Source organism: Lucilia cuprina, chromosome 5 (assembly GCF_022045245.1).
Source record: "Lucilia cuprina isolate Lc7/37 chromosome 5, ASM2204524v1, whole genome shotgun sequence".
NCBI classification, from domain to species: Eukaryota; Metazoa; Arthropoda; class Insecta; order Diptera; family Calliphoridae; genus Lucilia; species Lucilia cuprina.
Window position 1 is genome coordinate 64,456,255 of NC_060953.1, and position 16,023 is coordinate 64,472,277.

The 16,023-nt window shown below is 30.3% G+C and overlaps 1 protein-coding gene across 1 annotated transcript; it reads left to right on the top strand.

Annotated features, from left to right (window-relative positions):
* The first annotated feature begins 147 nt into the window (after positions 1-147).
* LOC111677075 (DENN domain-containing protein 5B) lies at positions 148-14,549 on the top strand. Its single transcript, XM_023438126.2, has 16 exons — positions 148-1,313; positions 1,630-1,739; positions 6,181-6,351; positions 6,430-6,668; positions 6,731-7,020; positions 7,086-8,112; positions 9,911-10,117; positions 11,363-11,543; positions 11,605-11,968; positions 12,034-12,163; positions 12,763-13,013; positions 13,069-13,214; positions 13,276-13,394; positions 13,458-13,837; positions 13,903-14,128; positions 14,203-14,549. The coding sequence occupies exons 1-16, from the start codon at positions 770-772 to the stop codon at positions 14,390-14,392; spliced, it is 4,575 nt and encodes a 1,524-aa protein (XP_023293894.2). The 5' UTR covers positions 148-769; the 3' UTR covers positions 14,393-14,549.
* The last annotated feature ends 1,474 nt before the right edge of the window (positions 14,550-16,023 follow it).

Below are 16,023 nucleotides of genomic sequence, written 5' to 3' on the forward strand. Positions count from 1 at the left end.
TCGATGAAAGGTTGAATAAAATCCCAATTTTTAAAATATTTGCTTCCAAAATCCCAGTTTTTAACTTCTCGGATTCAGTTTTTATTTAAAATCGTTTAAAATTTAAAAACTAAGCCGCCGACGATAGTTTTAGTGACAAACGCCGTTAGTATTTGTTGGCGCAGGGCTCATTGTGAGAAGTTTTGTGTGAAGATTTTGTTGTTTAATTAATGAAATTGATTGAAATCTTTTATAAAATCACGATAAATTAAAAGAAAATGCATATATTAAAAATACTAAAATTAAACTTATTGAGTAAACGAAATAAATAATGAAAAATAACTAATAGAAAAAGTTGGAAAAACATGAATAGATAAATTTTCTCTGTACAAAAAAAAAAAAAAAATTGTGCACTGATTTCGCAAACATCATAGAAATGATGAAGAGTGAAAGAAAATCGTAAAAGCAAACAAAAACACAATAGATACAAATTGAATAAAAAAGTTTATGCAAAGAGAAATTTTTAATTTGTTAATTTAATAATAACGAATTCATATTTAATAAAAATAAAACAAATAAATATTTTAATTCCAATTGGAAATGTAAAGAAAATAAATAAAATTGTGATTGTTTAACGAAAGAAAAATAGAAAATTCTTATTGTGTCCTTGAAGAGAGTTCAACCCCATTAGCGAAAGAAAGAAAAAAACAAAAAAAAAAGTAAAATATCTAGTCTCACTGTGGGTCTTAATTGAAATTAATTTTGTGAAGAAAAAATTGTTGAACAAAACATGTCTACGGATCATGTAGGCAAACGAATGGCAAAATGTTTAACATTAAATGAAACCATTAAAACTTCAACAGCAACAACAACAACACCAGCATCCACGTCAACAATTGATAATCAAGCGACGTTACCTAAAAAACAACAACACGATAGCGATAGACACAATACAACTGGTGTTGTAAATAGCAACAATGTCGCCGTGAACAGCAATAATACTAGACCTTTTGTTGTAATGCGAAAGCTTAAGAGTACTAGCAATAGCAGCGGTAGTAACAATGGACAACAGCAGCAGCTGCAGCAACACCACACAACAGATATGGCAAATTCTTCAATTTCTAGCCAAAGTTTTACAAATGATTCGGGTAATCCAACTTCTCCAAGTTCCTTGTCATCGGCTTCACCTACATCACCGCCCGGTGGCGATCCTGGTTCTGCGGAATTGCGTCAATTAAAACGCGATTGCGATCCTCAATTTTCACGTTTTGCTGATTATTTTGTTATATGTGGTTTAGATTTGGATACGGGTTTAGAACCTGATCGTTTTGCCGGTAAGTTGTTAAATATAACAAACATTTAACTTAGTTTTAATAAAATTTCACGATTGAGAAGATTGAGAAAAACCTTATTGTTTCTAAACCAATCGAGTTTAAATAACTTGTTTAGTTAAATATCTCTGTCTGTCCATTTGCCCGTCAGTTCATATAAATTTTGTGCAGATAGTAAAGGCAAAATATGGTTGAGTACTTAATTGAAATTAGTTTTAAGATTAATTACAAGATTATATCGGTTTTTTTTTTTAAATTCAAACCGATTTTTATTATTTTTACTTGTTTTTATATATTTGTTTATATGTTTTTTTTCTAGGTGATAACTTGCATTGCTCTCCCTTGGATCGTGCTTATAAAAGCAAACCCTTGGCTCATTATCCCGAAAATGTACCATGGAATCCATTTGATTCCCATGGCATATGTATGGTAAGTAAATTATATGAAATCTATATAAAACAACAACTTGATCATAAGTTTAAACACATAATTTTTGGGTGACGAGTTCTGTTTTTATGAATGTTTATTTCTCTTCGATAATAGCACAGTTTCGAATTGAAATCTCTGCTACAATTAATAACTTGATATAGAATTTTGTCATATAGAATATGAAAGATTGTAGTAAACTTAAAAGTAAAAGAAACAATTTGAATTTTCTTTATTTATATTATGGGCATTAGTGTCGAGAGTCTTGGCGGCCTTATCTCACGGTTGTTGTTTTCATCCAATGTGTAGACTTGAGAACAGTCTACCATCGCCCCTTTGTTCTTTAATAAGGAACTCAGGTGGCAATTTTTGTACATAGGCTTTGACACCGGTCCATGCACAAGTACTTTACTGGAGTACTCGAGCTATCTAATCTCTTACCATTGGATGACCTCTGTTGATTCGGCAACAACACCTAGAGATGTAACCGGTGGACCGAAGTACGATCCATCAATAAGCCGAAGATATTGTTCTTAATCAAAGGGACATACTGTGGCAATTCTGATATGAACGGAGTATACTCTGAACATATCTGGACAAGGAAGGAAAATTCAATAGTATTTTATGTATATGATACCTTTCATCCATCATCATTCAACCCAGCACACATCTGATTCATACGACACATTCATAAGAGAAAAACATACGACACATTCATTAGGTAGACGGATGGGGTAAGACCTGCCGAAACTCACATTCATCCCGTACCAAATATCAACTGATTTCCAACACTTTGTTGTTCTCGGCAACAGCACCGAACTTATCCCGAAATATTGACTTTATCATGCATCAGTCTTTTAACCGCCACTTACTCTCTCCGCGAATTTGGGTTTAAACCACAGCCACTACGTGGATCTCAAAGGAACCTCAACCAACTGAGCAGCCAGGACATAGTCCTGCGGCAATTGTAGTACCAGATTATGCGGTGCTCTGGTCTGACCTCTGTCAATCTATGCAATGACTAAACCAAACAGTAGACTGTTACCAATTTTTCAGTCCCGGCCAGACTGGAGGTATTGACCATCTCTTTATACCCCGGGATTGCAATAACACCAAGGCGGAGGTCTCGCCAAGTAACATTTTCCCGGGGGTGTCTTATGGACATAAATATTTTCAATAAACAAACTTAACAGCAGACCAGGTTTAATTACATAGTTTCATATAAATACAAATGCACGCCAAGTACCCCTTTTTACTATAAATTTTAATTATCCAACAAAAGAAAAGTGCTCTCAAGACAATATAATTAGATGCATACATTTTCCTAAGACCAGACAAACAGTAAAAACTTGCAACAAAGACAAGCATTGTTTTAATTCTAATTAAATAACATAATGTAGAATGTATGTGTATCAACATCATCATCTCCGTCGTCATCACTATCATAAAAATTTTATTTACAACTTAAAGATGATCAATTGAGTTCAATTAAAAAAATAAAAAAGCTACAGCAATAGCAGCAACAATAATAATAAATTATATTCTCCCATATATAACCGTCTGTTGTTATTATTTGGATGTACATTGGATTCGTTAGTAGCCTTGCTTTTGTATTTTAAATTAAAGTATTGAGTTGTATATTCAAACAGATACTCTACACATGTATAGAAAGTGAAATTTGTTTTTTTTTCGATGTTTTAAAGTCCATGCCGATGGAATAAATACAGTAGTGCAGACAAATGTAGTAAAAGATTAAATTGTTTACTTCAACTATGGCTGAGGAACTATGTTTTGACAGAGTTTTCTTGTGTTGGACGAGTACTTTATTATTGCTCGTAACTGTATTTTCATTTGTAGGTTTCTATTCACTTAATGTAGAAGTACATGTTTAATAAAATTATTGCTAAAGTACTTTTATATCTTATAAATTTATAAATAATTTTTTTTGCATGACTGGTGGTGGCTGGCTACCACTTAATTTTTGTGTATATAATATTGTTATTTACACAGGCCAACAAAATATCACAAAAAAAGTCTAAATCTAGATAAGTATAGTTTTTATAGTTGTGTTAAATCCTTATCTGGGGACCAGTGTTGCCGATTTGATTAGTGTATAGTTTAGTTGTTGATGAAATTTTAATGTTTTCAAGCGGTTATTTTGACATAGTTCGACAGGAAATTGTGGAAAATATTAGCAATACTGATCTTGACTTAGAATTAAACCATTAAAGTCCTATTTTTGGGTTAACTGAAAGTGATGGATATATTTTGAGGTCAACCTTGCTATATCATTTTGAATAATGTACTTTGTTGTCTGTTGTTTAAAGATATTTTTAGATTTTTATATACAACAACACATTGTTTTTAAAACACATTTTTTAGTAATAAAATAAATAAAAGAAAATGTTCAAAATATGAATACCAAATTGTAAAAAATAAATGAAAATATTTTAAAAAAAATTCAACCCTAATCATTTGAAAGATTCCGCGACATCATAGACCAATCCTTATGGCCAAAACTTGATAAAGGCGCTAAGAAAACTCTTATAGGACTTATAATTATAGGAAAATACTTAAGGAATCTGTTAGCAATACTAACGGAGCACTGTTCAATTAGCGCCTTTGTCAGTAAGTTGGACTACAATATACCGGACTATTGCAGGTTGTGGGAATATGAGGAGAAAATAGAGACTAATTTGCTACTATACTAGGATTAACCCCCAACATACTATCCTTGATGACAGATCTTGGTGTATTGCAATCCGAGGATAGATAGGAGCTATCAATACCTCCAGTCGACCGGGACTATTAATTGGTGTTGACAATTTACTGCCTAGCTTAGTCCTTGCATAAATTGAAAACAGGTCGAACAATAGTCACCACATAAACTGGTACTACGCGTGGCCAGTTGCCCGCAGGACTATGTCCTGGCTGGTCAGTTGGTTTAGGTTCTTTTGGGATCCTTGTAGTGGCTGTGGTTAAAACCCGTTGCGGTTAAAATACCGAAGTAATGTAAAGTCAATATTTCAGGATAAGTTCGGTGCTGTTGCTAAAACAACAGACACCCCACGGAGAAGTGACTGTGGGACTAAGCGTTGGAAATGAATGTGTCGGATAAATGAGATGTGTGCTGGTTTGTCTAAAAATGGATGAAATGTATCATATGCAAATGATGCTATTGAATTTTCCTTCCTTGTCCAGATATGTTCAGAGTAAACTCTGTTCATATCAGAATTACCACAGTGTGTCCTTGTGAGTAAGAAAAAAGTTTCAGCTTATTTGATAGATTCGTACTTCGGTCTACCGGTAACGTTTATAGGTGCTGTTGCTAAATCAACTAAGACCATGCTATCTGCGGGGCAGCAATGGTCAGAGATTAGATAGCTCAAGTACTTGAGCAAAGTGCTTGTACATGGAACGGCTCAATCCAAGTACCAAAATTGCAACCTACGTGTAAGATGCACAAAGGGGCAGTTGTTTACTTTTTACTCACCCAGTGGTTGAAAAAGTACTACCGTAAGATAGGGCAACAGGCCATGTACTCACCTAAAGCACTTCGACTTCATGTCCTAGGACATCAGACTCAAATAGCTAGGTAATAGATTCCATGTCGAAATGGGGGGTTTATAAGGTTTTGTCAAGGGAATTAGTCCCTTCATCGGTTGGGTTTTATAGAGGGACACAGATTTCCTTTCTCATCTCTTTAATCTGTAGGACATGGACTGGAATTATTTTCTATCCTTTTTAACCATCATCTTCTGCTTTTTTACTAGTTTTTTGTTGTAGTATTAATGTCTCTCTGTTTTTCCAGTCTTCACATTTTAAAGGGAATCACTATGGACCTTATGGTTATCAAGTTGATATGCATCTTCTTTTGGTGCCTAAGTAACCCTTTTAAACCTAAACTCTAACTTTTTAAACATTATCATATTTTAAATATTTGTTTTTATAAATTTCATAAAAAAACATATTTCTTATCATCCACAAGATTCGTTATTTCCTCTTTACTTATTCTATCTGGTTTACATTCTAATCAAAGTTTTAAAAACAAACTTATCACTTTGATTTCAACTTTTTTTGATTAAGTATTAGAATATTTCATTGATTTATTTTCTTGATTTCTATACTTCTTGTTTATGTTGAACATTTTCGTAAATACTCACACACTCTATCGTATAAAAGAAATATTTTGAAGTTTATTATCTAAGAATCTTTTTTTATTGTTTTATTTTATTATGACTATTGGGTTTTTTATGAGATCTATTAAATAGTGATAGTAATAATAAATAGATAAACAAATGAATTGAATTATGAAATATAAAAGTTTACTTTTTGAGGATTTAGTGAATATTTAATCCTTATAGTAACAATTTTTAAATATTTTAATTAATTTCAAAACATTTTCTGAAATGTTTATAAAATCAAATCTTGTCTACATTTTCAGCTATCTTTACCACAAGGCTTGAGATTTCGTACACAAAAACATAATATTGAACCAAAATTTCATTCATTTGCAACGACTCGAGAAGATGGCAAACGTTGTTATGGTTTTAGTTTAGTATTCTATGAAGAAATACGTAATCGTAATATATGCAGTGCCATGCATACATTACAGGTAATAATTAAAACAATAAAACTAAAAATTATAGTATTATTGATAAATATTCATATTCATATTTTACTTTTATAACAGTCCATGTTTATAACCGAACTCTCTAATGGCCAACAAACACATTCATTAACACGCATTAAGGACAGTCCTGTCAGTCGTTCTCTGCCACGACATTTTAAAGTGGCTGGTCAAGCACCACAGTCAGCACAAAGTTACTATGACATCACTAAAGATAAACTCTATGTTGCCAAAAGTATTACATTAATATGTCAAATACCGTATGCCTATGCAGCTGAAATATTTCTAACAAATTTATATAGGTAAAAAACCCCTCTCAAAGAAATCTTAATATAAATATTAACTAATCTTTTTAAACTATCAGATGTCTTCCGCGTCAACCGGGTCCAGGCATTAGTCTCGAATCTTATGTTTATAATATACTCTATGAAGTAATGCTACCTCAGCCAGGCAAATCTATACGAATTTACTTGCCACCCTTAGAAGCCCATTTGCCAGCTTTAGCATTAACATTACAGAGGCCAGATACACGCACCGAATTACCCTTATTAGATTTTCCCTTACGTTTGCTATTCACCTATTTGGGTGTGGAGTGTGTTATACAATTATTAACTTGCGTTTTGCTAGAAAATCAAGTACTTTTACGTTCAAATGGTGTGTAAGACAAAATAAATTCATATTATATTTTTATTATAAATAAAATCCTCTTTCGATTCTAGATTACCAAAAATTAATGATAGTAGGTGAATGTATTACTTCTATACTATTCCCCTTTGTGTGGCCACATGTCTATGCGCCCATTTTACCAGCCGCTTTACATCATTTCCTCGACGCTCCAGTTCCCTTTGTTATGGGTTTACATGCTGATTGTGAGGCTGCCAATAAGATTGGCTCTGAAGCTACCCTTTGTTTTGTAGACATCGATAAGAAAATTATACAATTACCCGAAGAACTTCCCGTGTTTCCACATAAAATCGATTTTATGGCTGAAATTATATCAGTTTTGGATAAATTTGAAATAGAACGTGATCGTTTGCATGAACCAAATATTAGAAATGGCTATGCCTCACGTGATCATGATGTTATGATAAGCAGCTGTACTTTACCCAGTGGTTTGCAGGCAGCAAGACGTAGCAAAGAACGTTTTCAACAATTACAAGAAACAGTTTATACTTTAGGCTCATCTCCTGATGGCAGTTCTCATAGTAATTTACACTATCAGCCTTTAGTGGCTCATCCCTCGAAAATTGATCATGTACCGCGTATAGCGGATTTCCTGCGACGCAAAGGTGTACGCACCTCATCGCCAGTAGGAGGCGGTGATTGTGTTGATGCTACAGCGACTGTAGCCACGGCTAGTATGTCACCCACTAGAGCCAGGGGAAAAGAGATTAAAGCAGCACCAAAGCTAACACCCGAAGAACAATATTATCAAGATTTACGAATTAACAATGCATTACGAGAGATATTCCTTAATCGTTTTGTACACATGTTTTTCGCATATGAATTTTTTGTTATCTATCCTAATCAGGATAGAGATGAATGGTTAAGTAATCGTGAAACTTTGCAGAATTTCGATAAATCATCATTTCTATCCGATCAACCTGAACATCATCGACCGTTTTTGTCACAATTTTTAGAATCTCAAATGTTTGCTACTTTAGTAGATAATAAAATACTCTCCGTATGGGATAAGGAACCCGAATCTAATTTAAGACTTTTCGATCAACGAGTTAAACTGTTGAGGTAAGTGTTTATTGTTTTTTAACTTCATTTCGGGAATAACATTTCTTGGTCTTTTTGTCTGTTTGTGTAAATTTTTTAGATATTGTTAAGTTCATTATTTTTAAATGCTTTGTTACTAAAAGCTCTTATACAAACAAGTTTTTAAATAAGAACCCTATAATATTTTTACTAAAAAAAGTTTTTGAATTTGTGCAAAAAAGTTGTACATATTTTTCATTTTCTAAAAAATTATAACAACTAAGTCTTGTTGAAAAAGCTTTTTTGCATTATTTTTTAAAACACAAATGCAAAAAAAAAAATTTAAAATTTAATTTAATAAAAAATATTTTTTTCTAATAGGTTTTTTAAAAATTTTATTAAAAGCTCTTTAGTAAAAGCTTTTTAGCTTATTACGAACAAGTTTTAATCTTTAGTTAAAAATTATTATTCACTAGCAAAAAAGCTTTTCTTTTAGTACAAAGCAGTTTTCATTTTTTTAAGTTCTATTACTAAAAGGTTTTAATGTAAAAGCTTTTTTATTTTTTTACTAAAAGCTTTTAATGTAAAAGCTTTTTACAAAAACTGTCTTTAATTTCTCATAAAAAAGTTTTTTTTTTCTTTTGACCTTAATAAAAGGTCAATTTTATTACAAAAATATTAGTTAAAAAAGCTCTTGTTCAGAAATTTTTTTTATCCAAAACTCTTGTGAAAAACACTTTTTATTGAAAAAGTTTTTTTTTTCTAAAAGTTCTATTACCAAAATTATGTTTTTGTAAAAACTTTTTTATTTTTTTTAATTTAAGGTTTTTACAAAAACTTAAATGTAAAAAAGTTTTGTTCTAGAAAAGAGCTTTTATTTATTTCTCAATAGAAAAAAATGTTTTTCTTATTTCAATAAAAAGGCCATTGTTATTACAAAAAATATATGTGTAAAAAAGCTTTTGTACTAAAAGCTTTTGTCCAAAAAGTTTTTTTTACCAAAAACTCTTGTGAAAAAAGTTTTCGTTGAATTTTTTTTCTAAAAGTTATATTAACAAAATTATTTTTTCGTAAAAGCTTTTTTACATTAAAGTTTTGTTGTAAAAAAGCTCTTTTTAATGAAGAAGCCTTTCTTAACAAAAGGCTCTTTAAAAGCTTTTTACAAAAAGCTCTTTAAAAGCTTTTTACAAAAAGCCCTTTAAAAGCTTTTTACAAAAAGCTCTTTAAAAGCTTTTTACAAAAAGCTCTTTAAAAGCTTTTTTACAAAAAGCTCTTTAAAAGCTTTTTACAAAAAGCTTTTTAAAAGCTTTTTACAAAAAGCTTTTTAAAAGCTTTTTACAAAAAGCTCTTTAAAAGCTTTTTCACAAAGAGCTCTTTAAAAGCTTTTTTTACAAAAAGCTCTTTAAAATCTTGTTTACAAAAAGCTGTTAATAAGTTTTTTTTAGGAAAAAGCTCTTAAAAATCTAAAGTAAATATATTTTTCAGAAAAAACTTTTGTGTTAAAGACTAAATATTTAATATGACTTTTATTAAAAAGCTTACTTATAAAAAATTATTTTTTAGTAAAAGTTCTTTAAAAAATAAAGCTTTTTCACTAAAAGCTTTTTTACAAATATGTATGCACATTTATGAAAACTCTTAAAATAAACGTTTTATATAAAACAGTTTGTTTCTCTGCAACAAAAAAAAAACATGCTTTTCTAATAAAAGCTCTTATACAAAAATCTCTTTTATCAAAAAGTTGTTTTTACAAAAAGTATATTTTTATTTCAGTTTCCTACACATTTTTGAAATATAACACAAAACTGTGTATTATTTTATTTTTCCATTTATTTCACAGAAAACGTCATGGTGAAAACATGATTTGTGCCACCAGCTACGAGCCGTGCGTTGTTAGTCAAGAAGCCCAACAAGTTTTCGAAAAACGTCTTAACTGTGTGGATATTGAAGTAACGCCACCCAGTGAAATTTTATCTAATCGTGCAGCTTACTTTCGCAGCTTTCCCATTCTTGAGAAAAGTGTTTTAAATCAAGAATGTGCTTCGAGGTAGACTATATATAAATATTTAATTTAATTTTCTAATCTCTCGTACTTCACAAAAAAAATTTATACTCAAATTAGCAAAAAAAAAAAAGAAAATACTAATGTTGTCTCATACACACATTTTTAGCAAATACTAAACTAGTTTGTATTATTATTTTTTTTTATTTAGTAAAAATTTTTTTGTTGTTGATATTAAACTTAGTAATTTACACTGAAAACGAAAACAAAATGATAAAATCAAATTAAATTCATTTAAAAAAAAAACGATATTAATTAATTGTATCGAATAGTTAGTTTAGAATTTATTTATGTACGTACGTGTGTGTATTTAATGAAATAGCTTTGTACTCTATATACCTACATGTATACATACATACATACATATGTACGTATTGATATTATTTTTATTTTTTATACATATATGTATATGTATTTATTATTATATAAACTATTATATATTATTGTAACGATTTATATATATATTTTTTATAAACCTTTATAAACAAATTATAAATGTTGACTATTGTTTTTCTGTTTTTTTTTTTAATATTTATTTAATTCCTTTTTCTTTTGTCTTCCACACTAATAGTTTTACATACAAGTTTTTTTGTTAAAAAAATAATCGAAAAAAAAAATAAATTTTTAAAGCACTTTTAAATGAAAGAAAAAAAGTTTTATTTATGGTATTATTTTTCTATTTAGAGTATTTGAAAACAATTTATTTATAGATTAATGTTTAGTTTAAAAAAAAAAATTGTTTAAGCATGTTTTTGTTGTTAACAAATTTAATTTCACAAAATTTCATTTTCTTTATAAATATTAGCAAAAAAAAACAGTTTTATTTAAAAAAAATGTTCAAATTATATTGAAAATATTTTGAAATTATGTTTTTTAATTTAAATTTAAAAGAGATTTGTTAAAAATGTTCTTAAAACCTTAACACAAAATGATAGTTTGTTTGAATTTGAAATAAAGTCTTCTTCTTATTATTTGTTGCTATTCAACAGATTCTAAGCAAAAGTTTTCTCTGCAGTTTTAAACTAATACAAATAACTTTGATAAATAAGAAATGAGTTTTTGTAAAATTAAATAAAAATATTAGTTTGTAATTGTGTAGTACTACTATTAATTAATTTTATTTATTATAAACACTACAACAAAAAAACAAAAACAATTTAGCAAAATGCAAGGTGCCACACAACAACAAACTTTTTTTTCTTTTCTCTTCCCTTTGTTCTATTTTAACAGAGGTAATAGCTTGAGACGTGTCAAAAATGGCAATAAATGGCGAGCTAAAGAAATCAATTTCGATCAGAAACCCACAACGAATATAGCACTAAATCGTTTATCGGCCAATTTAACAAATACCGAATTAAGTCCCGCGTTGATCGCCCAGGCAAATTGGACATTTGTGGAAAGATTGTTAAAGGTAATTACCATCACTAAAATAATAACTTAACCATGATCATAAAACACTTTTTCCATTACAGGACATTAAAAGTAAAACCAAACGTATGTTATTGGAAAAAATGGGCACTGAAGCCGTAGCCTTGGGTTTAAATAAAAACGATGGCATTGAAGAGAACACTCTTATAGCTTCTTTATGTGATTTATTAGAGAAAATTTGGTCTCATGGTTTACAAACGAAACAGGGCAAATCAGCTTTGTGGTCACATTTACAGACTTATGTAGAATTACAGGATGCACGCTCTTCCAATGCCAGTTCAACTAATAGTCCTAATTTAAATGCTTCTGGTGGTTCTCCGAAATCTGGCAATAAAGTGGGAGTGACTAGTAGTTATGCAGTGGCAGCACCAGCTTTAGCTTGGAATGTTATGCGTAAACGTATGGATTGTAAGTGCAAAATTAGTGTTGTAGGGTAATATTGGAGAAATTAAAAATTTGTTTTTTTTTGGTAGATTTATCTACTTTTCAAACGGATTTTGATAATCCTCCTAGTCCAAATCGTAGCCGTTCTAGAGATCGTAATAAATTTGTGGGTCTTGAGCAGTTATGTCCATTGCCGGAATCGCTGGAATTTGATGTTAAGTAAGTTTTTCTTTCTTCATTATCTTCATTTTACTTGCAAAAAGTGTTGTTTCCTAAAAGCTCAACTTTTTCTTCAAAAAAGCTTTTTTTTAATTGTTTTTGCTAAAAAGCTTTTTAAAAATTTTCCAGCAAAAAAAGTTTTTAAACTTTTTTTAATAAAAAAGCTTTTTTAAGTTTTTTTTACGAAAATTGCCAAAACTAAGATTTTTTACTCAAAAAACATTTTAGCCTAAAAAGCTTTTTGTTAAATAAAAAGCTTTTTCCCAATTTTCACTTTCGAAATCATATTTAACACATTATGATCTTCTCATTATCTTCTTTTTACTTGTAGTTTCCTAAAAGCTCGACTTTTTCTTCAAAAAAGATTTTTTAATTGTTTTTGCTAAAAAGCTTTTTAAAAATTTTCCAGCAAAAAAATTTTAAACTTTTTTAATAAAAAAACTTTTTTTAAATGTTTCAAAAGCTTTTTTAAGTGTTTTTTTTTTTTTAAAATTGCCAAAAATAAGATTTTTTACTCAAAAAATATTTTAGCCTAAAAAGCTTTTTTTCCCCAATTTTCACTTTCGAAATCATATTTAACACATTATGATCTTCTCTAGAAATGTTATGGCTATGGCAGATATAAAAACGCACATTGGTTACACTCGGGCCTGGGTGCGTTTGTCACTGGAGAAAAAACTACTTTCACGACACTTTCGAACACTACTATCAGATGATACGCTATTGCGTTCCCTCTACAAACGTTCGGCATTCTTAAGATGTGAAGAAGAAAAAGAACAATTTCTATATCATTTATTAACACTTAATACAGTGGATTATTATTCCTTTACCAATACCTATCCCACAACAAGTAAGTCTGGCAATGAAATTTCTTAAGATTCAGTTCTAAAATGTTATAATTGTAGAACTTCCTTATCGTGTGGTTATATTTCCCTCGCGTAAATATGGTTCGTATCATACTTCCAGTAATGTATGGATAATAATTTCCGGCACTTCAAATGAAACCCAAAAAGTACCAGTGCCAAAGGGATCTTTAGAATTTATATTTCATGTAAGTGTTTTTTGATATAATTGCTTTTGAAGCTGTTTTTAGACGTTTCCCCCCCTTTTAGTATAAAAATCTGGGTCTGTTAACCACCATGCGTATAGGACATGATAACAGTGGAGCCTCCAACAAATGGCTAGTGGAACATGTAGTAATGCGTAATGAAGTTACCGGTCATACATACAAGTAAGTTAACTTTTTCGCAACTTAATTAAGAACAAATAAAACTATGAAAATGTTATTGAATAGATTCCCCTGTGGACGTTGGTTAGGCAAAGGAGTCGATGATGATTCCACTGAACGTTTATTGGTGGGTCAGCGTGTTTCTACTAATGTCAAAAATGCCGAATTAGTACAAAACTGTCATACACCACCACGTACTCGTAGTCCCAGTGTTCAGCGTAGTCAAGACTTACCACCACCATCGGAAATACAACACAAATTGGGTAATTGTGTTAATGTTATAGTCAAATGGCATTATAAACCCAGTCGTGATCGTGATGTTGGCACATTTACTAATTTACTATGTGGCGATGATGGTCTAGTGAAATGTTTGGAAAATGTATTTCTTTGTGGTTTTCGTTCTACACGTTTCTTTGGTCGTAATCTTTATATATGGGATTATTTTAGTAAGTTTTCGTTTAAGCTTTAACTCTGCATGATAAAAGTAAATTTGTGTTATTCGTTTAAACAGCTAAAATAAAAGAAACATTTGAGCAATATTTGCTGCAAGATCAACAACAATTCGATGATTCCGGTTCTAGTCTAGACTCTTCCATTAATTCTCACAACAGCCTGCAGAGAAGAGAACTATGTGCCATTTGGCGTTATTATGTGCATCTTATGGATGAAATTACTAAAGTTGGCAATACTTTAGGCAAAGATGGCAAATTTCAATTACTAATATGTCTAAGTTTAAGGTAATATTTCAAACTTAAAAAAAACGTTCTTTTTAATCCTAATATTATTAATATTTCTTTAAAATTTTCCACAGAGAACATTTACTAACACGTATGATACGTCCCATGGCCCTGTGTAAGGTAACACAGGAAATGTACGAAGAGGAAAGTTTTCTTAGACGTAAAAATCTCTTAACATTTCTCATACAAATATTAGAACCTTTAGATGAATGTCATATTGTTTTAGAAAATTCTATAACACAAGGCATTTCATCACAATGTTAAAAACAACAACAACAACAAAAAATACTTACTTAACAAAACCTATAGAATCTCGTTATGTAATACTCATTTTTTCCAGCTTAGTTCATAAGTTTAATTATAGAAAAAGAAAAAAAACATAAAACACCTTAAGATACTTGCCCTCCAAGAACAAATAATTTAAAAAAATTCTTGCCCCCTATTTATACTTAAATAAGTCAATGAACAAACAAACAAACAAAAAAGACATTTATTAAAACATAAAAATCTCCAAAACCAAAGCAGTGCAACACAAATTTTATTTTTAACTAAATAAAATTAAAAAAAAACCAAAGTAATTTTAAATTATTAGAAAGTAAATATTCAAATAAAACAAAAATAAAAACAAAGTTTTGTGTGCAATTAAGTAGTAAGGCAACTAAAGAAAAAAGTCATTTAATTATTATTATTTTTTTTTAAATTTATATTATATTAGTTTTTATTATAATTTAATTTTTATCTATTATAATAGTTACAAACTTTTGGGGTACTAAAACTAGAAAATTGACTCGAATGTTAATAAGTACTTCATATTTGCCAAGGTAGCTTTTAGTTTAAGTGTAATTTTTAACCAAAGATTTGTGTTTCTTATATTATTTTTTATACTCTATAACTTAATATGTACGTGAAGAGATTTTTTATTTTTAACATTTGATGGTCAATTATATATAATTTTTTGGAATTTTTTTATTTGTTTAATTTTAAATGATATTTTATTTTTATAAAATCAATCCTCAGATACAATTTAAAACGAGTTTACATTAAATTGAAATATATTATATACAACTTACAACTATGAAAAATGATTCATTTGAAAAAAAAGAAATTCATTATATAAATAAAAATGTTTTATGTTAAAATAAAAAAAATACCTTGTTGTTATTGTAACAATAATAACAATAATCTAATTGGGCGAGGGGGGGGTGGTGGTTTCTACATCAATTTCCAGGCCTAAAAATTTGGCTTCTTCAAATCCATTGGACAGAGTGAAGTAGTGTTAGCTGAACAGTTGAATATGTGGTGGGCATCATGAGGGCCCTGACCACATGCAGGACATTCTTTGGGGACGGCACGGTCCTATCTTAGTTGTGCAGGAATTACTCTTGTTTTCCGCGGCAGGTTTTCTTCCGTGCTATGGACGGTGGGAGACTAAGAATGTCGTTCAAAGCTGTCGAATATGAGGACTGATTCCAGCGGATCCTGCACATTATGTTTTCCTCGCATATACGAAGATCCTTCCTGACATGCTAACTATGTGCTGTTAAAATTGGGATGACTCCTCCGATGACATCCCAGGAGGAACTGTTTGGTCAACATGACATTATGTTCCTTGACTGGGAGTAACTTCGTTTTCTCATGCAAGTGATGTTCCGAGATAATTTGTAGGTAGCCCTTTACAGGTTATAGGAAGCCAACAAAGTTTTTTATCCATACACCAAGTGCTGCCGGCTAGCGCTTTGTTTCTACTTCGCAACTTGTGCGTGCTTGCAGTGGCGTGATCTAAGGAAGTAAAGAGGCTATCAAATGTGACCCCCAATATTTTTGGGTTTTGCACGGTCGGAATTTGGGCTCCATCTACCACGATGCCAATGTTTAGGTTTACTTTCTTCGTCCCG

Excerpts from the sequence above, each read along its gene's own strand:
- LOC111677075 (XM_023438126.2), top strand. The coding sequence starts at position 770 with ATGTCTACGGATCATGTAGGCAAACGAATGGCAAAATGTTTAACATTA. Across the intron at positions 12,164-12,762 it reads TCGCTGGAATTTGATGTTAA|AAATGTTATGGCTATGGCAG; the intron begins GTAAGTTTTTCT and ends GATCTTCTCTAG. Across the intron at positions 13,215-13,275 it reads CTTTAGAATTTATATTTCAT|TATAAAAATCTGGGTCTGTT; the intron begins GTAAGTGTTTTT and ends CCCCCCTTTTAG.